The sequence below is a fragment of the Argopecten irradians genome, chromosome 4 (assembly GCF_041381155.1).
Source record: "Argopecten irradians isolate NY chromosome 4, Ai_NY, whole genome shotgun sequence".
Taxonomy (NCBI): domain Eukaryota; kingdom Metazoa; phylum Mollusca; class Bivalvia; order Pectinida; family Pectinidae; genus Argopecten; species Argopecten irradians.
In genome coordinates, this window is record NC_091137.1 from 7322652 (window position 1) to 7349076 (window position 26425).

The 26425-nt window shown below is 35.1% G+C and overlaps 1 protein-coding gene across 1 annotated transcript; it reads left to right on the forward strand.

The window, feature by feature from the left end:
- Nucleotides 1-649: 649 nt before the first annotated feature.
- Nucleotides 650-25714, forward strand: LOC138320478 (uncharacterized). Its single transcript, XM_069263455.1, has 8 exons — nucleotides 650-734; nucleotides 3518-3611; nucleotides 7690-8039; nucleotides 9788-11437; nucleotides 11709-11793; nucleotides 12023-12157; nucleotides 12700-12880; nucleotides 15656-25714. The coding sequence occupies exons 2-8, from the start codon at nucleotides 3552-3554 to the stop codon at nucleotides 15937-15939; spliced, it is 2745 nt and encodes a 914-aa protein (XP_069119556.1). The 5' UTR covers nucleotides 650-734; nucleotides 3518-3551; the 3' UTR covers nucleotides 15940-25714.
- Nucleotides 25715-26425: the final 711 nt, after the last annotated feature.

Genomic DNA, 26425 nt, shown 5'->3' on the forward strand with positions numbered 1-26425 from the left:
TGAACGTTCTCCACTATCGTCTGCTCCGAATCCACGGTCAAGACATTCTAAGCTAAATTAAAAAAAATCTACCTTTGAATGAATAAGTGTACATTGAAAAGAAGAAAATAAATCTAGTTGTTTCATCAGAAACGTGTTATAACTAAGACAAGTTAGATTATTTCCATTTTGATTTTTTTATCATGTTGGACCTACATTGTAGATGTGAGGCTATGATTTATGCATATAGAGCTTTATCAATTTTCTTGAAATTTTGATAATCAATCGCTATCTATGAAATAATACTTAAATAGTACTTGAACATAAGTTAAACAAAGAATTAAATTGGATAGGAATATATAGTCTATAATGACATCGAAAATAAATAAGTAGACTATAACTTTACGTGTTTCAACGCGCAGTGCCAATATTTTTCACACTGCCTGAGACAAAAGCTGAGATTTTCACTTCAATACAAAGAATATAGAAAAGATAACATGTTTAAGGCTGAATTTTAACACTGTTTAAAATAGTATGGTTAAATATTGGCATATTTTTCTTTGAAAAAATAAAATTTTGTTCAGCACATCTTTGGTGCAGCAGTTCTTAGATTAATTCCCTTCTGAGGAGCTCTTCTGATTGGAGGAATGAAAGGATAACAGCTAATTAGCATACATACGGCAACATGACTCTCAATGGCGCTCTCTGTCAAATCAGAGCGGAAGAAAAACAATGAGAACACCACCTCATCAACGGTAAGCCAGCTTGTCAACTGTATAAATAATTAATATATGTACTTTTGAAACATATTTTATCCAATTTGCACGCTGGCATTCTTTTCTATAAAGTGAAAACATCAACTGTTATTTCTGTCCGATTCGCCGACTGGCCGAGACACTAGCTGTCTACTGCGTTGATAGTGGGTCGTATGCTCACCTTCATTTCCCTCTTACAGTCTTTGTTGAACTCCAAGACCACCGAAGTCTTTAGATTTGTTCAGATTTGTAACGAATTATGATTCTTGGTTCTGTTTATTTTAAACAACGACAAAGACAATGTAATTAAATTCCAGTGTTTCTGGTTTTTTGTTGACCAATCTTGAAGTTTGCCGGTTTTACCATGATTTCACAGAAAATTTTGAAAAACGTGCCGTTGCTAGATCCCAGTTTGTTCGATGATTTACAGGAACATGTTCTGATATTGAAGTAACTATACAGTAACGTTACAAAGGTGATTATCTTTGTGTCGACAGTCGTAGAAATGTCAATTAGGCACATGGACTTGTATTTTTTATATGACCACAAAAAATCCATAGCCTACTCAATGACCGTACAGTAATAAAGTCATATTCTTTCACTAGCATTTTAGCAACCACTCAATTCAATTTCTTCAGTCATTTTATGACGAAAAGAAAAAAAAAATGCACAAGATCTTATCTTGTGTAAGGCCTGATGAGAATTTGAGAATAATCCCCTAAATTATCACAAGTTATTTCCGTTTTTTGTGCTGTTTTAGATATGTATTACCTAAAAAAGTCTGTATCTTTTTTATGCTTTTTCATTATCGCAAGCAACCATCGGCATGTGGATAGACGAAAAATTCTATCTGATGTTCTTGCATTCTTGATATTTTTTATCAAATGTAGTAGTGGTGTAACGATTCAAAATTGAACATTGGATTATCTCCCTTGGTTAACGTCAGCCGAACATTTGTTAATAACAAAATGGCGGAATCTCACAAGGAGCAAAACACTAAACTTGTGTTAAGGCAAATATATCTGGTCTTATTTCAAGTCTCTGTCTACTAAATCTAGTACCGGAACATGGGAAATGGATAAAACTCAAGTCAAGAAATCGCTGTCAGTGTTCATTTTTATTTGATAATGAGGGGGCTCAGTGGCCGAGTGGTTAAGATATCCCGACATATTACCACAAGCCCTCCACCTCTGGGATGCGGGTTCGAATCCCATGTGGGGCAGTTGCCAGGTACTGACCGCTGACCGGTGTTTTTTCTCCGGGTACTCCGGCTTTCCTCCACCAACAAACCTGGCACGTCCTTACATGACCCTGGCTATTAATAGGACGTAAAACTCAAACAAATATTTGATAATGTAATTATTTATTAATTATTTTTTTCAGCAAGTTATTTCATAATGTCTATCAAAATATTGCGATATGTATCGTATCGTGAACCCTGTTTCTTGATAGGTATCGTAAAATTTAAAACTTAGATAATCAAATTGCCATCAGTTTAATGACTCATGACCATCCAATACTGTCAAGTTTCATATGGAGGTTGGGTATTGTAGCTGTTACAATAAATTAACTTTTGGTGAAGCCTATCTGAGAGTGTGGCAGTTTGTCCTTTGTTTTGTTTGTTTGGTTGCTTTTTCGCCCACCATCATCAGATGGTTGGCGATTCACATCTTTTTTTGACCGTGGTCCATCGTCCTTCCTTCTGTCCTTCCTTTCGTCCGTCCTTTAACAATTCTTGTTATCCCTATTTCTCAGAAAGTACTGTGGGGATCTGTCTCAAAACACATATTAAGTTTCCCCTAAGGCCCTAGTTGTGTGCATTGCATTTTGGAACGGATCGGTCCTTAAGATGGGCGTCAGGCGGCCATCTTGGATTTTGATATTTAAAGTTTATTATTGTTATTTCTAAAAAAGTACTGACGGGATGTGTCTCAAATCACATATGTAGGTTCCCCTAGGGACCAAGTTGTGCATAAGTTGTGCATATTGCTGTTACGACCGATCGGTCCTTAAGATGGCCGCCTGGCAGCCATCTTGGATTTTGATAGTTAAAGTTTGTTATTGTTATTTCTCAGAAAGTACAGAAGGGATCTGTCTCAAATTTCATATGTAGGCTTCCCTAGGGACCAAGTTGTGCATATTGCTTTTAGGACCGATCCGTCCTTAAGATGGCTGCCAGGCAACCATCTTGAATTTTTATATTTATTGTTTGTTATTGCTATTTCTCCAAAAGTACTGAAGGGATCTTTCTCAAAGTTTCATGTACATGTTCCCCTAGGGCCGTAGTTGTGCATATTGCATTTTGGGACCAATCTGTGATCAAGATGGCCGACAGCTTGCTTTTTTGGATTTAAATAATCGAAGTTTGTTACTGTTTTTTCTCAGAAAGCACTAAAGCAATCTGTCTGAAATTTTGTTTGAAAGTAGTCAAAGTTTGAAAAGCAGAGAAAACATCTGTCTTTCCATTGTCAGATGTATAGATCATTCTTTGGTGGGCGCAAAGATCCCTCTGGGATCTTCTGGAGATATATGGGCTCTATGAAATTGTCATTTCATTCTTGATAATTCTTTACTGTTTCACCTTTTGCCTTGATACCTTGATAATTAGCTCATTACGATGTATGCCCAAAATTTCCGTTAGGCCTTTGGTAACCTACTTATATACTTTGAAAACTGTTTTAATTAATATACTTGAATAAAGAGCAGCCTGTTTATCAATTTTGCATGTATAAAGTTTGTTATGTAATTAAAATGTGTAAGATTTATCTTTTACTTTATTTCAGAATCATGTTTTAAATTTCATTGTAAAAGGTGTCCATGACTGCCACAAACCTCAACTCCACAATGATTGATTTCTCATCATACAGAAATCAGGAGGTAACAATATGAATATAAACTATTAGATATAGATATTGTATCTGATGATGAGGCCATAGTTGTGCTTTTTTTTCTGTTTTGTGTCATTTTGATTTTCTTAAACCTACCAGCCCGCAAGGCGAAAAAACCAAAAAACACACAAATGAAAATAATGACATTGATTTTCAAAGGAATTAAAATTTTTGGGGGGTTCAAATTGATACTGATTTTGTACATTTTTCTACAAAAATAAGTTACCGGGTAATTCATTTTTACTGATCGAATTTAGAAAAGAGTTTTCGTTTTTTTAGATTTTGTATCTATGGACATTGTAGGAAACATTACTTACCCTGTTACATACCTCTTTTATTGACCAGTTCATAAAAAAAATTGTGATGGTTTTATCTGCACTCAAGAGACATAAAAGCTACCAGCATGCCGACATAAGACAGAAAAAACCAACACAAATATGGCCTAATAGATACTATTTTGTATTAAAGTAAAACTCTTTGTCCAATCTCGTCATCTATCTTGTGCACTGTTCATAAACTTTTCAACTTTTAAACCAAGTTTTATCTGTGACATGGAATTATCCTGAAATGATGAATCATCCTAACAAATATTAATGTTGTTGTCTTTTGGGTTGGTCTGAAATTAAAAATGCCTGCCTTCATCTTGAAAAACACATTTTAAACTTATCCAGTTCCATATGTGCTATAGAGCTGAAAATTAATAGGAATATGAAAGGAGGGCAATGCATAGTATTGCTATTTTTTGGCCTCAAAAACACATTTTCATGGAAGCTACAACAATCATTTTTAAACTCATAAAAGCCTTTTCCAGGCATTGAACATGATTGCACATTTACACTTTTCCAGTTCCAGACCTATTTCAGTTTTCTCCTCAAGTACCAATACTCAATAATATTGAGATAAGGGAAATCTTGCCGGAAATGATACTAGAAATCAAAGATGGTCGTCAAAGCCACCATCATGAGAATTTCTTTTTTAAATTTTCTCTCCAGTTCTATTGGTTGAACATTTTGCCAAAAAATAATTGTTATTTTTAGGCCCCAAAAACATTGCCCTTTCTGTCTCCAAAATCTTTGAAGGATGGCACCACCTAAGACATTTTGAAAAACATACATATAATGAATGATTATGTTATTGTATGGTTTTGGTTCTGTTTGGCCATGAATCCTGTTATCTAATGATTAAATCGTTTAATTTTTAGCTCACCTGGCCCGAAGGGCTGGTGAGCTTATGTATTTTTAGCTCACCTGGCCCGAAGGGCCGGTGAGCTTATGTCATGGCGCGGCGTCCGTCCGTCGTCCGTCTGTCCGTCAACATTTCCTTTAAATCGCTACTAGTCATAGTGTTCTGAATGGATTGTAACCAAATTAATTTTGGCCACAAACATCCTTGGGGGAGGGGGAACAGAACTTGTATAAATTTTGCCTCTGACCCCCCGGGGGCAGGAGGGGCAGGGCCCAATAGGGGAAATAGAGATAATTACTATAAATCGCTACTTGTCCGAGAGTTTTGCATGGATTGTAACCAAATTTGGCCCCAAACATCCTTGGGAGAAGGGGAACAGAACTTGTATAAATTTTGCCTCTGACCCGCTGGGGGCAGGAGGGGCCCAATAGGGGAATTAGAGGTAAATATTCAAATTCCTTCAGAAAAGAAACAATGAACCTGTATTCAGAACATTACTTGGCATTACAAACCAGGTGAGCGATACAGGCCCTCTTGGCCTCTTGTTAGATACCCAGTACATCCTTAATGCAATAGGTAACAAGGTATGATGTGACATGTACCCTTGCAACTAAAGTTTCTATGGTGAACATGACAATTTCCACAGTGATCATATCAGGATATTGAACCGACTATCACTTCGTCATAGAAATGTTCTTTTATTGGGGATGTGGATGTGGCGCAGTGGTAGAAGGCGCAGATATTTTTGGCTAGGCGATTGGGTGCCGTAGATCGTGAGTTCGAGTCCTAGATAGGGCACGAGTCAATAAATTGTCATGCTTTGTTAAATTGTGTTTCTTTGATATTTTATATGTTAAACATGCATGTTATACAGTAAATCATACAAATGTAGAAATTTTGTTATCGTGTGCCATTTTTATCCCCTGCTTTCACTGAAACTGTCTGTCCTTTTGTCTGTCTGTAACACTTGGTTTCCGTGCAATAACTGCCACAAATCTAAGCGATTTTTTTTGTAACTTAGTCACATGGTTAACTGTACCAAGGGCTAGGATAAGTTCACTCGGCATTTTCATCTGACCCTATTTGGTAGAGTTATGGCCCTTCGATTAACGAATTTTTGGCTGTTTTTGTTCAATAACGCTCACAAATATTACTGGATTTACCCAAAACTTTGTAACATGCTTAAATGTCTTTGGGCATTTGCCAAGTCTGATTGGCACTTTCATTGGACCCTATTTTTAAATGAAAAAAGCCATTTTCGTCTTGTTGCCCTTCAATAATAGCAAATATAACTGGATTTTCTTAAAACTTGGTAACCTGGTTAAATGTCTCCAGAACTTGGTTATATTTGGCAGAGTTAATGCCCTTTTATTAACGAAAAACAGCATTTTCGACTGTTTCCATTTAATAACTCTCGCAAATATTACCAGATTTTCTGAAACTTGGTCACATGGTTAAATGTCTTAGGGCCTTGGCCAAGTCCGACTGGCACTTTTTTCTGACCCTATTTGTTAAGGAAAAAAGCCATTTTCGTCTTGTTGCCCTTCAATAACTCTCGCAAATATAACCAGATTTTCTTAAAACTTGGTAACCTGGTTAAATGTCTCCAGAACTTGGTTAAGTTTGATTGGCACTTTCTTAAACCATATTTGGCAGAGTTAATGCCCTTTAATTAACGAAAAACAGCATTTTCGACTGTTTCCATTTAATAACTCTCGCAAATATTACCGGATTTTCTGAAACTTGGTCACATGGTTAAATGTCTTAGGGCCTTGGCCAAGTCCGACTGGCACTTTTTTCTGACCCTATTTGTTAAGGAAAAAAGCCATTTTCGTCTTGTTGCCCTTCAATAACTCTCGCAAATATAACCAGATTTTCTTAAAACTTGGTAACCTGGTTAAATGTCTCCAGAACTTGGTTAAGTTTGATTGGCACTTTCTTAAACCATATTTGGCAGAGTTAATGCCCTTTAATTAACGAAAAACAGCATTTTCGACTGTTTCCATTTAATAACTCTCGCAAATATTACCGGATTTTCTGAAACTTGGTCACATGGTTAAATGTCTTAGGGCCTTGGCCAAGTCCGACTGGCACTTTCTTCTGACTCTATTTGTTAAGGAAAAACGGCATTTTCGGCTGTTTCTATTTAATAACTCTCGCAAATATAACCAGATTTTCTTGAAATTTAGTAACCTGGTTAAATGTCTTATGGCCTTGGCCAAGTCTGATTGGCACTTTCTTCGGACCCTATTTGTTAATGAAAAACGGCATTTTCGACTGTTTCCATTTGATAACTTTCGCAAATATTACTGGATTTTCTTGAAACTTTGGTAACATGGTTAAATGTCTCAGGGCCTTAGCCAAGCTTGATCAGCACTTTCCAAGGACCCTATTTGGCGGAGTTATGGCCCTTTGATTAACGAAAGCAGGGAATATAAATTCCACTAATTTGCTTGTTTGCTTAGTTTATAGAGCACATCCTTGAACAAATATTATGTTTTTCCTAACGATTATCTGAAATGCCTACATATTTTCAGTAAATATGAAGTTTGTTAAAGATTGTACTCTTGTTTCTTAGACATATTCTATAAAAAAATGCAAAAAATGGCAAAAAAAAATCATACATAGGTTACCAAGGCAACTAATTAAAAGCTGCAAAAATAAATAAATTTCATTACAAATGAATAGGATATATACTAAATATTTCAAATACAACAAAACTTAACTTCTTAACACTTCGTTTAAAAAATTGATAGAATTGGTGTCCAAAAAGGGCCCAAACTATTCTTATAGTAGACCATCTGTACTTGGAGTGTTTTTCTAATTAATAGTTGCATGCATATGAATGAAGCATTTAAATTTTTTCTCCTGTTTTGTTGTAGGGTCCTTACCAAAATGAAAATGTGGGATTCTTCAATTTTTTGCCACAGCAGAAGTCCAAGACTAACCAAATGTCACCCAACAATTTGGAAAATGGAAACAACTACTACCTTTTCGCAGAGAGCAGTACTCCTAACCAAATTCCATGCAATCATGTGGATTCAGGTTATTTTGAACAAGACAGTTTCAGTGACCCGTTGAGTCCACTGAGTGGGCCGAGTGACAAATTGTCTCAGTTTGACTCCATTGTGTCTGAGATTGTGGACGAGGATAAGAACTGCTCTTTCTTCTCCTTTGATGGAAGCCTAAATGACAGCTCTTCCAGGGAGCAACATACCACTAGCCATGACAGGTACATTGTAGTGATGTATAACACTTGGGTTATGACACAAGAGATCTTGAAATATCTGCCCATCAATGGAGACAAATACAGTCAAACCAGTCTTAAGTGATATTCCAAGTGAAGTTCAAAATAAGGTCACATAAGACAGGATCAATAATGAAAATAATTACATACCAGGTGCATGGTTAATCGTGAAATACTCCATTGAGACACATAATTACGTCATGATTTACTTGTGAAAATATTTCACTCCCCGATTTCTCAAAGTTATACATCAGAATAATCTAGGTAAAAGTGTCTAAAAGACATATGTGTAATATCAACTGGAAATAAAATAAAGATGTATATAATTTTGTACCGGAAGCATGATCAATCGCAAAATGCCAACAAATGCCAGACTCGGTTTGGCTTCAGATTTCTACGGGATCGTTATCCAGAAAAAAACTTATAAAACCATGAAAAATTAAGAAACATTGATACACAAGTTATATTTATTATTTTAATATCATGTACGTGTAATAAATGTCTGCAGAGAGTGAAAAAACGATGTGATGAACGACTGCTAAAATTGCACACGTGTGACATATATATGTTGGCGAACCGTGAGGTTATTTCCCGGAATTCTATCAAATAATTTCACTGTGTTTTTAATGAAATAATTGGCAATCAAGTTTATACATGTATACTTCATGTAATTTAGGATACAATAGCGATGTTATACTCATCATTCTGTCATGAAATATTGCCTAATCGATCTCCGCAGAGAAATACATTTGCCAATGTAGTATAACTCTTGTTGACTACACTTGGCTCAATGCATTGTATCAAGCATTTGATTGCTGAAACAATATTCACAACAAAATCACACAAAATCTTGCAAGATTTCATTCCAAAACTTCGTATTTCAGTTTCAAAATAGTTGCTGAGACAGGTTAGGAACATGTTATGGTAGTGTTGGACTGATTCTCGATTTAAATCGATGATTGATAGATTATGAAAGTCAATAATTGAATATGAAAATAGGGTTTAACTTGTGCTTATTTTACATTGTTTTGAACTTAATTATTTGTATATTGGTGCATAACCACATTTCACAATATGGTCGACATGTTAGATAATCAATAATTTGAATTAGAAAAAAATACTTCTTTGTGCTGTTGTCACCAGATATCTTTCTATAATTCTTCAGAGAAAATAAAAAGTTAAATACATAAATATAAGAAAATGTTCTATAAATATTATCCAATTATAAAATCGATAATAAGTAGGTTGTCCTAAACCAATCATCTATTGTGATTTTACAACCGATTCCCAACACTACGTTACGGTGTGAATTATTATGTTCATTAGTCGCCTTAGGCAGGTTGTCGTTGAATACAAGTCATTTATATAGTAAATATCATTGGGAGGAATAATTAAGGTCACATAAGACAGGAAGTCGCTAAATACAAGGAGTGGTTTAACTGTATACCTTTAGAATTAATTTCACTGCATGTGCTTAGTTCCAAAGTCCACTTATGAGGTAGTTTGATGTGGTGAAGGAAGGCGACTGCCTGGTAAAGAATGGTCCTTTTTGTCTGTACATGTTCAGGTTATAAAATTGGAAGTCATATTTTCTCTTGAATTTCAACTTAATTCTTCACCCAACACACCAAAAAAAATCCAAAAGTGTTGATATTTCTTGAAAGCCTGTACAAAGTACCTAACACTTTGTTACCTTTTATCATCCTAACATGGTTATCATTTTATACTTTCAGATCTGCTTCGCACCACAGTATCACTTCAACAGGTCGACCGGACCACTACAGCTTTGACCTTGGTAGGCAAAGGAACAGTCATTGGCCCGACATCAGAACAGACACTAATCCTCATTCTCTTGATGTGCATACCTCAGCACTTCAGTCAAATCTCAGCTCCCTCACCCATCCAGTGCCTAATGCCAATTTCCTCGGAATGGGAGGAAATGTAAATTCCCAATGTTTGGAACCTTCACGATTTTCTCAACCACAGGTTAACAAATCTGAGAGACATGCTTGGCCATCTAACAACAAAGCTATATCCGAGAACGAACATAACACACTCAACCATGACCAAGGAAATCAGCTTAATATGTGCAAGCCAGCAGATTTTTCTAAGGAACTAAATACTAATGTTCATCCATCCATTGTTGGAAACGATAAATATTTGTTAGACTTGAATGGTAATAACTCTTACGCTAGACCACCCAACAGTGGCCCCTATAACTCTAGAGGTTCATCTCAAAAGACTGGAGACAATTTCAGAAATACTGCTGACAATGCTAATTTGATGAATCAAAACACTAGTAATGATGTTGATCCTAGTGGAATCTCGAGGAGTTATTGGAACCAGAGTGGAAGCTTTCCTGGCTACCCCGACCATGGTAAACAGGATAATGAGCCGAGACATCACAATATTAACACCATCAACTACCTTACACAGAATGCCTTGCACAGGAACAATCAGGGTGACTCACATCTTCCTGAAATATATCCTAGCAGTGGTATGGCCAGCGACGGCAGCCTGATCAGGAACCAAGCTATTGGGAAAGTCACAACCACAGGTATCAACCACATGAGTCCACCAAGCCATGGCATCAACTATTTGAGTTGTCAGAAGCTGGGGAGCCATCATCTTATGCAACAAGACCATGAATACAAGCGATTACAAAACCATTCCACTGCACAAAGTAAGTCAATGGGAATCAAGTCAGTCAGAAATAGTCACATCACAGAAAAGGGGGATGCCACGGATATACAGTGTTCAATGCCAAGTACTACTGGTCAGTCTATGGCAGTCAACAGTGGAGTTACTAAGTCATCATTGACAGATAAATCGCCAGGAGTTAATAACCTAATATCATCAAAAGTATCTGGAACCAACCCAGCATTTCTCAGCAATACTCAAGTCACCCCGGAGGAACTACTGCAGTGCTTAAGTAAGCTGCAAACCTCCGTTGCCAATTCTATTATTCAGCATCAATACCCTAGTCCAAAACAGTCACACAGCAGTGGCATGCTGGCTGCTCAGGAAAAACCTCAGAGAAGTAGAGAGGACAGTCGACGCAGCAAGCCGGTCGATATGTACTCTACATCAGTGAAAGGGTCAGTATTACCACCTAGTGATAGAATCACAAGTCAACACCTGGCCAAGGCTCCACAGGAACTGTACCATCCCTCCCTGACACATCATTATCTACCAGCTCCAGGCCTACAGGTATCTGGACATTTCCTGACTGGACACCCAACCTACCCCACAGAACTCGTGGAATACTATCCTGTAGATCCTTATGCTTCCTTCAGTCCTGCCTTTATTCCTCCTGATGCTATCTATGATGTTCCTGCCTACTATGGATTACCTCCCTTTATACATGGATTTAAACAACCAAGGTAGGATAGTTTTAGGAAAGTAAATATATAGGGATAATCTTATTTTTGCACAGCTTATGTCTTCAAATTTTTGTAAGAGTTTGCATAACTAATATTATCGATGGGCAAACTGTAATCAAAAATTCATTGAATACAGTCAAAATTGCCTTAGCAACCTTCTGAATTCATTTAAGAATTTTGTTTGCAACTAAGTTCATTATATGTTAAATGTTAAAAGTTTGCACTCAATAATATCATGGTAACCAATTTAAATTTCTGTTTGTTTGAAAAGGAGGAGTGGTCCTTCCATTGAACTTCACTTGAAACTTGAAGAATGCTATGAACAGTATAGAAATACAGAAAAGGAGAGGAAAAAGGTATATTGTCAAAGAAGCAAAAATAAGTTTGGTAGCTGCTTAAGACATTATTCTAAAGCTTCATGACACTTTACTAACTTGTTATATGCCGAATGGTAAAAAAAAATGTGAAATTAGATAAACTTATTGTTATTCTACAAGTCAAGCTTTATGTGAGCTGAAGTACTTTGCTTTGTTCCGAGACTCCAGCATATATGTCATTTAAATGAGAAATGTATGTTTCGAACAGACAGAGGCTGAGTTAGCCAGACAACACCCAGGGAAGAGGATTTCTAGTGCCAATAACATTGTAGTGCCACGCTTGCCTTCCAACCCCTCACGCGTCGACAGACTGGTGGTGGACTCCTTCAAAGAGCATGCTAGGGTCAGTACATAATCAGAAGTTTAATCCTGTTTTTAAAGCCCACTCTCTAATAATATTAAAACAAAAATTGTATATCTTTATGCTGTTGTCATACCTCCAATCTTACAATCAAATAGGAACAAGGAAATGCTAACGGTTTCAATTTTTACCTGCATCAAATTAGAAACGTCTGATAATTCATGAAATAATCCTGGATAGTTAGGAAAGGGTGATGTAATTTACTCAGATACTCTAGATATTAGCTTATCACCTCATATCAAATCTTAGGGTTAAAACTCCTTGAGGGGTAATTTAATCTGTCATGATTGCAGTTGACATATTGATGAAAAGTGCTTGTTTTGGGTCTCAGACTAGTATTTCACTGTCATCGTAATAGAACCAATTAAGTTATTAAGAATTGATATTTATTTACCAACATGTCCTTGAACACAATATAAGCTCACTCCTGATTTTTTCAGGGAAAAAAGTCGCGGCTTATACTCCGGAAAATACGTACGGTACTGCTTTGTTTGGTAGAAACATTCTTTACTATGTTTTGTCAGATTTTGACCCTGATAGACAAGATGGAGAGGTTAATGGGAACAGGACTCCATCCAAACATCCACTCCGCCTTAGAACGTTGGCTGGAGGGTGTCAGAAAGGTGCAAGCACGTCGTAAAGAGGAAATAGTAAACGCTACAAATAGGAACCGAAATGGAGGACCTCGTCACCAAGACGATAAAGGTAAATATTACTGCAGGGCAGGAAATAGCTCTCAAACTTTTACTTTGTTTTTTAGGTCACCTGAGACAAATCTCAAGTGACCTATTCTAATCGCCTTTTGTCTGTCGTCTTCCGTCGTCATTCATCGTGCATCATATGTCTGTACACAATTTACATTTTCAACTTTTTCTCCAAAACTGCTGAAGCAATTTCAATGAAATTTTTCACATACTTTCTAAGGCATAAGGCCAATCGAAATTGTGAATTATATGACCCCCACTCTCCAGAAGGCTGTGAGAGGGGCCAAATTGACTTAAAATTTCAAAAATCTTCTTCTCCACTGACAGATGTGGTATAATCAAATACTCTTCATAGATAGAAAGGTCTTAAGGTCCTTTACAAAAACTGTGAACTTAATGACCCTGGGGTCTCATGTTTTCCCTTGGGGAGGGGCCTCAAATCTACAATAGTTTATTTAGGGAAAATACATTTATGAGCACGTTTCGCTCAGTTTTCATAGAAAAAGAGTGAAACTTGGTTAGAATTATTAGTCTGAGATAGCATTTTAACACCATATCAATATTTGTCCCAGCCGACCCCCTGGGGACAGAAGGGGCGGAGCCAAAAGGGGTCAAATATGCTAAAACTTCAAAAATCTTCTTCTTTAATTCTGGAAATTTTAGAATCAAATACTCTTTATAGATGGAAAGGTCTTACTGTGGTGTTGGTCTAACTGTTGACAAAATAAATGATGTAATACCTCGGTATGTTGAGCAACAGTATTATCAATTGGTCGAGTGGTTCTGTCAATCATCTGGACGAGCAGAGTTTAGATAGTCTACCGACATCAGGCGATAGAACAATTGGGCGGAGTTTATCTGACAATGTTCTAGAGTTTGAAAGGCAATATGGCTGCGCCTGATAAGAAAAACTTATGTGGAAGATCTTATGCTAACGGGGTGCTGTTGGACGGTAAACTTTGTTGTGAAATACTTGATCTTCATTATAAACTGAAGGATTATCTTTTTTCATGAGATTAGTAAAAAAAACAACAACTGATGTTACAAGAGGAAGTTGTCACAAGATTATAAAAAATGTGACTGCATTGGGAACATTTGACCCAGTCACCTGTATCCGAACCCAAGCAAAATTACCAACAAAGTCTTAAAGTTCATATAATAAACAGTCACAAAATAATGACCCGTTTATTGGAGAGGAATGTTCGTTCACTGCAAGCGGTTCAATCGGCCATTTAAGATTTTACAGGCAATTTGCTGCATTTCCACGTAGAAGTCCTAACGAAAACAACGCTAGATCTACGAGCATACAATGTTTGTCCTGGAATGTTTGAAAAAAAGGCACATTTCGTAAGAAATCCATTAACAGCCAATAAATATGGATTGAATTAAAAGTACTTTTGACGGCGTTGATATTTAAGAAGTTGATTGATAAATAAACAAACAGAGGTCAACTTACAGCGAGGCAGGCCTCATGGCAGCCATTATGTTGTTCTCAAAGTAACGTTTGTGACATACATTCCCTACCGTGAATATTATGCTAGCGATGACACGAAAAGTAATCCAGTCTATCCAGCCTAAAACACGGACAGCAGCTCATGAAAACCACATTATCGCGTTTATTGCCAGAGCTATGAACTTCATTCCACAACAATTGCACTTCTTTGAAGAAGCGTCTGTTGTAAAAACTTCGGGTAATAGAAAGTATGGACACATTCTGCAGTTCTAATGAATACAGTAATACCCAATGAGTTCAGGATAGATCTATCACATGTGGGTCACACATATCACACAATATTAGCCACTCGACTCACATTTAGCATTATATTGTAACTCAGTATGCAATAGGTATTGCGCAAGTTGCGCGGCGAGTACATCAATGTCATCGTCAACGGTAAGACCGACATGACAGTAAGATGTTTTATAGAAATTGTGAATAATATAACCCTGGGGTCTTACTTTTTTCCCGTGGGGAGGGGGCAAGTTTACTTTAGTCTATAAAAGAAAAACATTTAACATTCATATCTGTCCTCACTTACCCTCTGTTGGACCAGAGGGGCGGGGCCAAACGGGGTCAAAATGACTAAAATTTCAAAAAAATCTTCATACAGGTTTGATGGAAGTTAATACTCTTCATAGATTAAAAAGTCAAATTTATAAAATCACTGACTGTCTTCAAGGGCCAGTATATAGTGTCTTTGTTTCATTCTATATCCGAATTCAGGTGACCATTCAGGCCCATAGGCCTCTTGATTATTTAATATTGCTGATTCTACTACTAATATCAAAAGCATATTTCAGTCTTTAACAATTTTTAATGCCTAATTATTTGCTAAGACAATGTTCTTGTGACCAATATAATAAAGGAAACACTGCACCACTGCCTTGAAGATATCATTACTGATTTGTGTTGTACCTTTGCTTTGTAAAATATTATCGTGAAATGATTATGCACTATGTCACTGTAATCTTGGTATCTGAAGAACAAAACTTGAATGAATTTTTCAGTGATTCTTGGTGTACAAGAATTTCTTTGAGACAACTTAATGTGCAATTTGATATAAATACTGATATATTCTTTTGACCTTTGCCAAAATGTCAAAATGTCAAAGGTTACAGCTATAGTGGTGACATAAGTCTCTCACGTAATACTGTTAAAAAGAAAGCTCCTGCAACCTCTTAGTGGGGTTTTATATTAGGTTTTTAGACCATTGAGTAGTGTGACGGTTTTATATGTGATATGAATATTTTATTTCTAGATAAATGCATTATATTTCAGATGTGTTAGCCTTGGCTGCCAGTATAAGTGAGCTGACGGCTCTAGCCCGGAGAGCTCGCACTGCCACCTGGTGTGCCTTGCAGATATCCGACAAAGACAATCCCACTCTGTGCAAGTTGGGCATCGATATGAGGATGCCTTCTCTACCTCTCCACTTCCAGCAGACTTCTGCGACCAAATTGTCTCCATCTACATCTGTCACCTCTTCCACCAAGCAAACCCTCACGACGACGCCCTCTGCCAAGTCATCCCCCATGCAATCCGTTACCTCCACTACAGACTGAGCTCTGCAGTTTTTCTGACTTTACAAAATTTTGCAATCTGTTTGTTAGTTCATCATCTGACTCATACCCACATTTATATTTATGATATTTAATGGTGAGCCTGAAGATCCTTCAGCTTAGTTGTAGGATTTTTAGAACACTAGATATGAATATTATTGCTTTTCTATCTATCAATATTGTTCATGTCTTATTCATGCAAAGCAATTTTCTGAAGAACATCATCTCAATTTTGCTAAAAGAGGATGTAATTTACCTACTGGGTTAAACTTGAGATTTTTCAAAATTTGCAATTTACTTGTTCTTAGTTTGTGAATTTGGATAAAACAGACTTGTTTAGCTGTTTTGAGATTACATAGATAGTAGTATATGCTTGGCCTTTTATTTTTAACTTGTATTCCATAGTGTTGTGTGGCCAGTAACGTTCTCTCGGCTTTGTGTTAGGAGAGGCTTCACTATTCATTATAAGTTATAAGTAACAGAGCAAAATAACTACAGTAAAACAAAGACCAAATCATCCTGTAGTTCAGTCATATTTTTGTCTTTGATTTTGTCGTGCAACTGTCTTATCATTAGACTTTGGGTATTTTGAAAAAGCAGTGGATTCTTGTCAACTTTTGCAATATTTTCAACTTAACTATATGTACACCAATGCATACCCTCAAAATATAAAGTATAACATAGGTTATGTAATAATCATTGGATGTTAAAATTCTATTGATTTGCTGCAAACAATAGAATTATGCAATGACAAAACAAGATATGCATTGATATTATTGATGATCACCTTATTTTTCTAAATTTGTATTGCCTTATTTGTATCATCAGGTGTTGTGTATACCAGGGAATTTGTATTTACTTATGGACTGGTCAGGGATCTTACTCTTTGACCTCTAACTCTCCTTCACCACAAAAACCTGGGACCATGTCTAGAATGTCATAGAATGTAAAGGAAAGTCATACATGAAGGATTGGATTGATGTGTATTTTCCACCAAAAAGGTGTTGTTAATGTTGAGGCCATTTTGAGGCCTTTTAAATATGAAAAAATATTGCATCCTCTTAAATTGTTAAAAGTAATCAAATTATGTCCCAAAAATGTATAACATATTAAGTTCAATTTTTCTTCCTGTGAAGAATATGTCTCTTGAACCACCATATATGTATTGTTCATAAAAACAAACAATTATAGAGAGACAAAAAAAAAATCAGTTTGATTTGAAGAGAGATTTATATTGCCTTGTTAAGTGTTTCAGAAATGAATTATTTAAAGTTTTATGTTTATGAACACTGCTTATACATGTATATAGTTTAATACATAGTACAAAGCGTAAGCCTACAAATGTAAGCATTGTCGATGGTCAATAAAGATTTTGTATTCCATTAGACTGAAAGCTCTATTAGCTGTATATTTTTTTCTCATCTAACATGTCGTATCAAGCAAGTTATAGAGTGATTAAGTAGTACTATTTCTTCAATTTCTCCTTGCAGGAGAAGTATTTTTGCATTTGCTTTAAAAGCAGTCTGTGTACATATTCATCACAGCCAAACATAATAGAGGCACACTATTTATTTGTATTAATTGTAAATAGAAATTAAAGTTTTTATATTCATAATTTGACATGCTGACACTTTGGTCAAGCTAATATAGATAATTGTTTTGATGTTTAAAGAGTATCCCTAAAGTGTCATTAATATGTGGCAGGTGTGATGAAGATCATAATGAGCCTTAGTATGATTGTTTTAACATCAGCAAAGTGATAATGGGTTAAAACCAATCTAACAAACCTGCCAACATATAGACTGAAGTATTGTGTGATTAAACTCTCTAACGAGGGCTAGTTTGGTGCACAGAGATGTTTTAGAATGTAACATTGTAAAATTATTGTTATTATTTAATATTTTGAAATAGGTTATAAGATCCTGAAAAGCCAATTATTTTTTGAGAGTGCTTCAATGGATATGTAGGTATATATCATATGTTTAAAATTGAGTATAGTCCCATGATTGACTGACATACAGTACCAGCAAGGTAATGTAGCCGTAGATCATAGTGATGGTAAATGGAAAGCAGAAAGAGTTGAATGGATTAATTGGAGTCTGGAGGTGTGTACAGAGGAGATATCTCATAATAATAAATTTTTAAATCTATTTAAGTGTTCCAATTATTTAATCATTACGATATTTTATTTCTATTGTGCGTTCTTCCTCAATGTTTTTTTCTGTTTATTTATTTATTTATTTATTTTCCCATATTGATAAGATATTAGATTGTAACTTAAGGATTTTGATGTTGTATTTTTCCCTATGGCTCTAGGAAGGTGGACCTCATACATACCTCTAAGATACAGAATCTGTAAACTAAAAGAACAAGTGATCTTCGACCACATTGTGTTTTAAAGAATCAGTTTATGTGAAGCGATATGAAAGTTTTTATTATTACGCAGTAGAATCGGGTAATAGTTTTGGTCATTTTGGGTTAATAGGGGACATGTTGAATTGTTGATAGTTCAATATTAATGGCCGTTGTTGATATGTGTATTTAAGTTTATAGTTGTTGTGTGGGCCTCTTTTAAGGTCTCCTAGTTATTTAGGTTATTATAGATCTGATGATTTGTTGTGTATTTAAGGGACTAGGTTAGTGTATAATGATTGCTGTAATTCAATAGAGGGTACAATGTCGTAATTATGTCAATCAGAGTTGTTAATGTTTCAAAACTTAATTCATTGTGATTTTAAATATTGTTTTGCTTTCTTGGAGTGCATATCTTGTGTCTTACTATTTTGCATTTTTTGGGATAGTATGCAATTTCAAAGAAGGTTTTTTTTCCCGAAACTCTGTTGTGTGATAATAGGGGGATTAAGCGTACAATTGTTGATAGTTATCTTCTCTCCTTGCTTGTATCGTACTTTTTATTTTTTTAAGAAAGATTGTGTAAGGAAAAGTAGGTACCAGTATTTTGCACTGCATACAGATCATTGGTGGCTAGAGATTATTAGCATACTCAGGTTACGTTCATTATCATAAACTGCTCCATACCCTTCATAGTATCATATCTTAACTTCCTAGTATATAAAATAGTAGGTAACACTTGATGTTTGAAATGAAAGGTTTTGAGATGACTGCTAATTAAAGTTGCTTCGCTGAACCATTACTACAATAACTTATATTTCATTCCTAACACAAAGATTTAGATACTACACATGTATATAAATATAGAAATGTTCAGTTTGTGCAATAAGGCAAATCACTTAGATTGCGTCTCTGCTTATTTACACTGCAATTTTATTTCATCAAGCAGATAAACATGTAATATACAAATGTATTTGCCTGTTGCATAGCCATACATAAGTACAGTTAAGTTATCAGTGACAGTAATCAAAGCAATTAGTTGTAAAATTAACCCATGGAAATCAGAATTTTATGTGGATAACAATATAAAAAGTGAATGTATCCATATCATTTATATAGGTCATAGTTCTTCCAGTTCTAATAACAATGTATAACTTCTTCTCCAGACTAAGGTATTAGTGGAAAGTAAGTATGATAATTAGATATTATTATAAGTTCTGTATGTTCCATCATTGGACAAATGGACTTTAACATTATAGATGTAATGTGGGATAGATGATAATAATTACATGTAATTCTTGTATATCAGTTATGCTCCTCATAAAGAGCTGTGTTAGTTAGTATGTAAATTTGATCTGCCTGTATAACAAACTATGATTATACTAAGTGATTCCTCCATTCCTCAGGGACTATGTATAGCCAGGTTAGTCTCTGTGCTCTTGTCTTTGTAACAGTAATCGTATGACCTTGACCTCAAGGTCATTTGAATACATTGCCTGAAGTGAAAGGGAAGGAGAAATATTTGGCTAATTGAATTAAGTTTAGTTTTCTAAATCTGAAGTATATATGAAACTCATCTGATTCGGTGGTTTCGTTGGTAAAGCTATCTTACATATAATGTCTTCCAAACAAATGTGTGTTATGATTAAGAGATGGCTGGAAGTTAGGGTTCTTTAAGGGTTTATCAACTTTAATACATAAAAAAGAACTAACTTCAATAAATTAAGCCAGGGCTAAACTGTGATAGAATTGATTAATGTGTTATAAGATGTCTTTAATTCATTTGTATATAGGACAGTTGCGTAGATACTTCATACAGAGCAATCAAAGTTATATATCTCAATCAAACAGACAGGTTGGAAAGTACAGTCTTTACTGTGTGGCCTTTATTCTATTATTTTTGTCCAAAGAGTGACCAAATTAAGAAATCTTTGGCTCATGAAAAAAAAATACTGTTAAAACTCCTAGTAAATGCAATTTGAAAAGAAATATTCCATCAAAAAAGGAAACGAGAATTGGCCTTCTTCTGCCTTTTTGTTTACTACCTTGAGTTCAGGGTTGATCCATTTCTTGCTTTAGTGAGATGTACCAAAACCTGAAATTTAAATTGTACCCGTTGTTAGAGGACTAGACCACGATTTTTCGAAACAAAAGCGCTGACTGAAGTCAAAAAACTTTAATTGAGACTTAGAAATTAAGGAAATAATTACTGAAGTCTGTTTTTGACATAAATTCGTTTCGAGAAATTGGAGCAAGACACCTTTATTCGCTTACATATGTTTAATATTGTTGGACCATACAGAAAATGCATGTCTTGTTGATAGCTACCTTGAGCAGAAATCATGATGTTGTGTTCGTGGAGGAGAATCGGTTGTGGTTTTACTATTGACAACTGGGAAAAAAAGTTATAATTGTTTTACTATTAAACAATTTGCGAACCCTATGTATTTGTCTTGTTAAAAATCTTGAGAAGAATATTATATGAAATGTTTTTTTCTTCTCAAAGAAAACAGTTTATTATTCAATCGGCTTTGTTATGCTCTGAAGGCTATTGTTAAGAGATTGTATGTTTGTTACATGGTTGAAAGTTTTTTTGTGATAGATTTTCATCAGGAGAAAGCATTATGATTGTGAAATTGTTTTAACCCACCGTGATAAGGTTTTAATGAAGATAGTGTTGTGGTTAATCTTTGTATAGGAGTAGAGTTTAACTTATGATATGATGACCTATTCCGTTACTCGTCAGTCATACTACATGCATATTTGTTTTGTTATCAGTAAATATATTCTTTCAAACGGATACATTTCTAAGAGTTGCAAAGATCTTGAGAATGTAGCATGCTTGTTAAGATGAAGAGCAAGCAACTTTGATTAATGACCTTGACCAACATCTAAGACCTTAGAGATTAAATTAGGTCAAATCATTCAGCTCATATATATAAAGCTGGAGAGAACAAGAGAACACCTATATTTTTATGAAGTATAGAATCTTTAAGAAAAATTAATGTCTTTGACACTAGTCTCCATTATGAAATAAAGGACATTTTCAGTATTACCCACGTCCACTCCACCTATTGTCTTCCCATAATATCCCAATTTAATATCTGTAATACTATGAGTGGGATCGATGACAGCTGTCCTCATACTATATTACGTTTGGTTGAGGATAACACTATAGAATACCTTTTGTTATATTTATAATTTTGATGAAAGTTTGTGGGATGTGACTGCATTCTCCATAAACATAATAAAAAATTATGTACATGTAGTCACAATTAAAAATGGCCACCAGATGGAGGTTTAGTGTATAGGTTGTCTTGCAGAAACGAAAAACATGACAGTATTCATTTCGTGAAAAAAAACCATAGAAGTTACTTTCTGTTAATAGATTATTTAAATACAAGTTTTGCACAAACTTTATTAAATTTGACAGAATTATAAAAGGGATGCATAGGACAAAACAGAAGAGATATTTCATGACAGGTATCAAGATGCCTGTGGGTTTGTTTCTTTAGCTGTATATTTTATGATATAAATTGTGTGTTAATTGTATATCAATACATATCTGTAAGGATCTGTTGTGGTAGGTGCTAGTGTACTGAATTGATGAGGACTGTAGATGCTTACATTGTTCACCCCAAGGTCAGATTTATATGTATCTACTAATCCAAGCTGTCTCTTTATAAAACTGTAATGATAATTAGTGCTATAAGATTTTACCTTTATTATAAGTCTGTTATGGTCAAGTGTTTATAGTATATTTAAATATTCATTCTTGTGGGGTTTTTTGGTGGGTTTTTTTCAAAGATGTTATGTTTGAGGCTTTTACCAATTAAAGTTTCTACTGTTCATGAACCAGCATTAGTTACTTCCCTTTATTTACCTCTCTCATCACAGAGTGAAACAAAGGGAAGTAACTCTGATTTTTCCAAACATGGGAAGCCATCAGATCTTTAGCTCTCCTTACCTCTTTCAGTGTAACTTGACATCAAATCTTAGTACTTTTATAAGATGCAAATGATCAATTTTCTGTGGCTGCAGCATTGAAATTAAAGACAAATGGCAAAAAAATGATAGAATAAAATTTTACAAATATGTTTTGTTAAATAGGATATTTTGTCATTTGTAGGAAATCTGCTACATCAAGTGTGGAGACATGGATTGAAATTATAGATATTAGTGAATCTCGTTTTTCTTTTAAATTATTCAAGATCAATGAATGTAATGATTATATGATTTGGCCTTACCATTGGCTATGGTATTATGTGTTATATATAGAGATGTTTGGCTGTTCATGGGTTTTAAGTAGTCTAAAATGCTGTAGTAAATTACGTTTTTGTTTATATATATTATATCTTTTTTTCACAGGGGGCCAAATCAATGAAAATAGATGTTGTCATTTTGAGATTTGAAAAATTATCAAAAAATTGAGATATTTACTATAAAACAGTTAGTAAATATCCCGATTTTTTAATAATTTTTCAAATCTCGTATTTTCTGAAAAAAATCACATGACTGTCTTTTATGCTGATCAGTCCATCAACCAAATACAAAAAAATGTATGACAACATCTATTTTCATTGAGTTGGCCCCCTGTACTTTTTTGAGGTTTGCAATACTTCTGCCAGAAATTATTATACCACACTGTTCATGTTGTTATCTCAAGTATTTTATCAATCAAAGGCTGGTCAGTTAAAGGTATTTATTTATCTCACTGATCTTCCGAGATAATCCTTTATAACTAAAAGGATTTTGAATTGGTCAATGCATATTTAGGTCATCTGACCTGAAGGGTCAGGATGACCTATACTCATCATGCACCGCCCGTCGTCGTCCACCGTCTGCCGTGCGTAAACTTTTCATTCAAACGACTTCTTCCAATTCACCGTTAAGCCCAGAGTACTCATATTTGGCCTGTGGTATGCTGGGATGAAAGGTTACCAAAGTTGTGAAAAGGAATGACTTTTATCTACTTTCAAGGTCACAGGGGGTAAAATAGGCTAAAATCTTTAAATGACTTCCTCTAACTAACTGAAAGGTCCAGGGTACTCTTAGAATGACTTTGACCTCCTTACAAGGTCACAGGGGGTAAAATAGGCTAAAATCTTTAAACGACTTCCTCTAACTAACTGAAAGGTCCAGGGTACTCTTAGAATGACCTTGACCTACTTTCAAGGTCACAGGGGTCAAATAGGCTAAAATCTTTGAACAATTTCTTCTAACTATAACAAAGGTCCAGGGTACTCATATTTGGCCTGTGGTATGCTGGGATGAATGGCTACCAAAGCTGTGAAAATGAATGACCTTGATCTACTTTCAAGGTCACAGAGGTCAAATAGGCTAAAATCTTTGAACAACTTCTTCTCATTAATGGAAAGCTCCAGGGTACTCATATTTGGCCTGTAGCATGCTGGGATGAAGGGTTACGAAAGTTGTTAAAATGAATTACCTTGACCTCCTTTCAAGGTCACAGCTGTCAATTAGGCTTAAATCTTTTAACTACCTCTTCTAACTAGCCGAAAGGTCCAGGGTATTCATTTTTAGTCAGTAGTATACGGTGATAAAGGGCTACCAAAGTTGTGAAAATGAATGACCTTGACCTACTATCAAGGTCATGGCGGTCAAATATTCTAAAATCCTGAATTTTGAACTTCTTCTAAAGTTCTACCAGTGTAATTTAGCTAACACTTGTAATGATCCTGACATGGTCCCAACTAAGTGTTGTTTGATTTTATGTCCATCCAAAATCCAAGATGGTGGCCACATCCGCCCTCTTGAAAATATATTTTGAATTCATTCTCAAGTTCTACCATTGCGATTTGGCTGAAACTTTCCTGGAATGACCCTGATATGGTCTTGACAATGTGTTGTTACATTTCCTATACGACTATTGCCAGGTAGTCAGATGATCGTTAAGGCCCTTGGGCCTCTTGTTAAAATTGCTTTATATTTGCTTAAGCACAACCATATTTTAGCATTATATTTCTGCAGGGACAGATGAAACAAAAACATTAAAAAAAAAAAAACCAATAAAGAATAAGAAGGAAAAATGCTGATATATTGAGAATTCCCACTTTCTTCATCGCAATAATTGAGTTAACTCCTGTAAAACTGTAATATATTTTATGTTTGCCCAATCATGATTACATGTATCTGCATTGATTCCAGCTTGTGCACAGCTAGCCATTATGTACCATTAAAACATTTTGGCTTTCTGCCATTTGCTCGTAAGTTTGAAGCAATGGTGGGCAAAGTAGGGTATGCTCCATTGACCATGGATTTTTCTCTGGGAGCTCAGGCTTTCCCCATGTATAAAACCTGACATGCCTTTCATGACTAGTGATAAGATAATACATAAATTTATGTACTAGCATATGTGTCTCATTGTCTGTGATGCTTTCTCCATTCAATAACAATTTTTTCTTTCAAAACTTGTGAACAAGGTTGAATTGATCCTCTGTTATTGTCCCTTTTGGTGTTATAATGTTATTTATTGGAGTTATGACATTTGATTAACTTTTTAATGCTGTTATCTGTCTTGCTGTGCAATAAGTAACAAAATTGTCCAAAGAAAACAACTATTTCTGCCTACGGACTAATCCTATTTCTTTCAATAATACTCAGAACATGTTGGAATCATTGCAAAAGGAAACATTATAGATATTTTTAGCAGCGTAGAATTGTTTAGAGTAATACAGGATAGAAATCTCACATTTGTTTTAGGAGTGCTTAGTATTTTGTTCTGACAGGAAATATGTACTGTCTCAAATAATACCATTTTCTTAGTATTTTGTTCTGACAGAAAATATGTACTGTCTCAAATAATACCATTTTCAATAAAAATAAATCGACTACACTGTACTGTATAGTTGTTAAACTTTGTGGATGTAAAATGTAATTGACTGTTTGGAACTTTTACGAGTACGGTTAGTTTCGATAATTCTCTTTGTAGCCTTTGAAAGTGTCATTTAAACAACAGGCTGTAATATGTTACATTATGATTTTGATAAATTTCGCGAATTTACATGAATCGTGAACTTTGCAATTTAAAACCCCTGTCTGTAAATATTAGGAACTATACAGTACATGTTTATTGATATCTGTCATCTATATAGATAAACCTTTTGATTGTAAAACAGATTTATTTTCAATAACACAAAGCATATGTATTTTAATTTCCTTGAATTTGATTCAAGCTTATATCAAATTTGTACATTTGTGGATTATTCAGTGTTTGCGTTAGAATTTTCAATCAATGTTTGAATGGACGTGATATATACATGTAATTTTTATTGTTATTGGCATAATTATTTATTTATTTGGTTAATATAACAAATTTCAATGCATAATGGATTACTTTCTCTGGCGTATTTTCATGCATAGTTTGCCCTCTAATAAAGAAAGAGATGTTTTAAACTCGATGTTTTGATTTGTATCTTCCTAAGAGTTGCCAATGATCTATCACCAGGTGTAATTTAGCCATACCTCCTGCCTGCAGACACACATGTTCCTATTCAATGTTTCGAGCAAACATCGTAGCATACATAATACAAAATGCAAAGTCATATGCCATTTGATTGGCAGCTGGTGATCCGTCATTTCTTTTCCTCTGTACAGCTACATTTTCTCCCAAATATTTTACAAATTTTAGAAGTTAATTGGCACTTCTGGAGAAAAATATCTAAATGTGTATTCTGTTTTTTGTGAGCATATTCATACATGTTCCACAGACCTTCATCAACCAACATCTGAGTAATGAAATGTTCCCTCTTAGCAACTGGCCTTGTTTGCAATTCAGTTGTATAATCTCTTAATACTCTCACAATGATAATATTCCAAAACCCCAATCAAATACAGAGCTGAATACCAATTATATTTCCAAAGCCTTTCATTGACTATCTTTCATTGACTATTCCACCACCTTTACAGTCGATGTATCCCCCAAACAGCACCAAGCTTGGTCCAACAACTTGTCAGAAACATCCTTGGGAGAAGGCGAATAAGGTTTGTATAAATTTTAGCCCTGACCCCCCCATCACTACTTGTCCTCCAGTTCTGCATGTATTGAAACCAAACCAAACTTAGCAAGAAAACATCCTTTGGGAAGGGGAACAGAGTTTGTATATATAAATTCTGG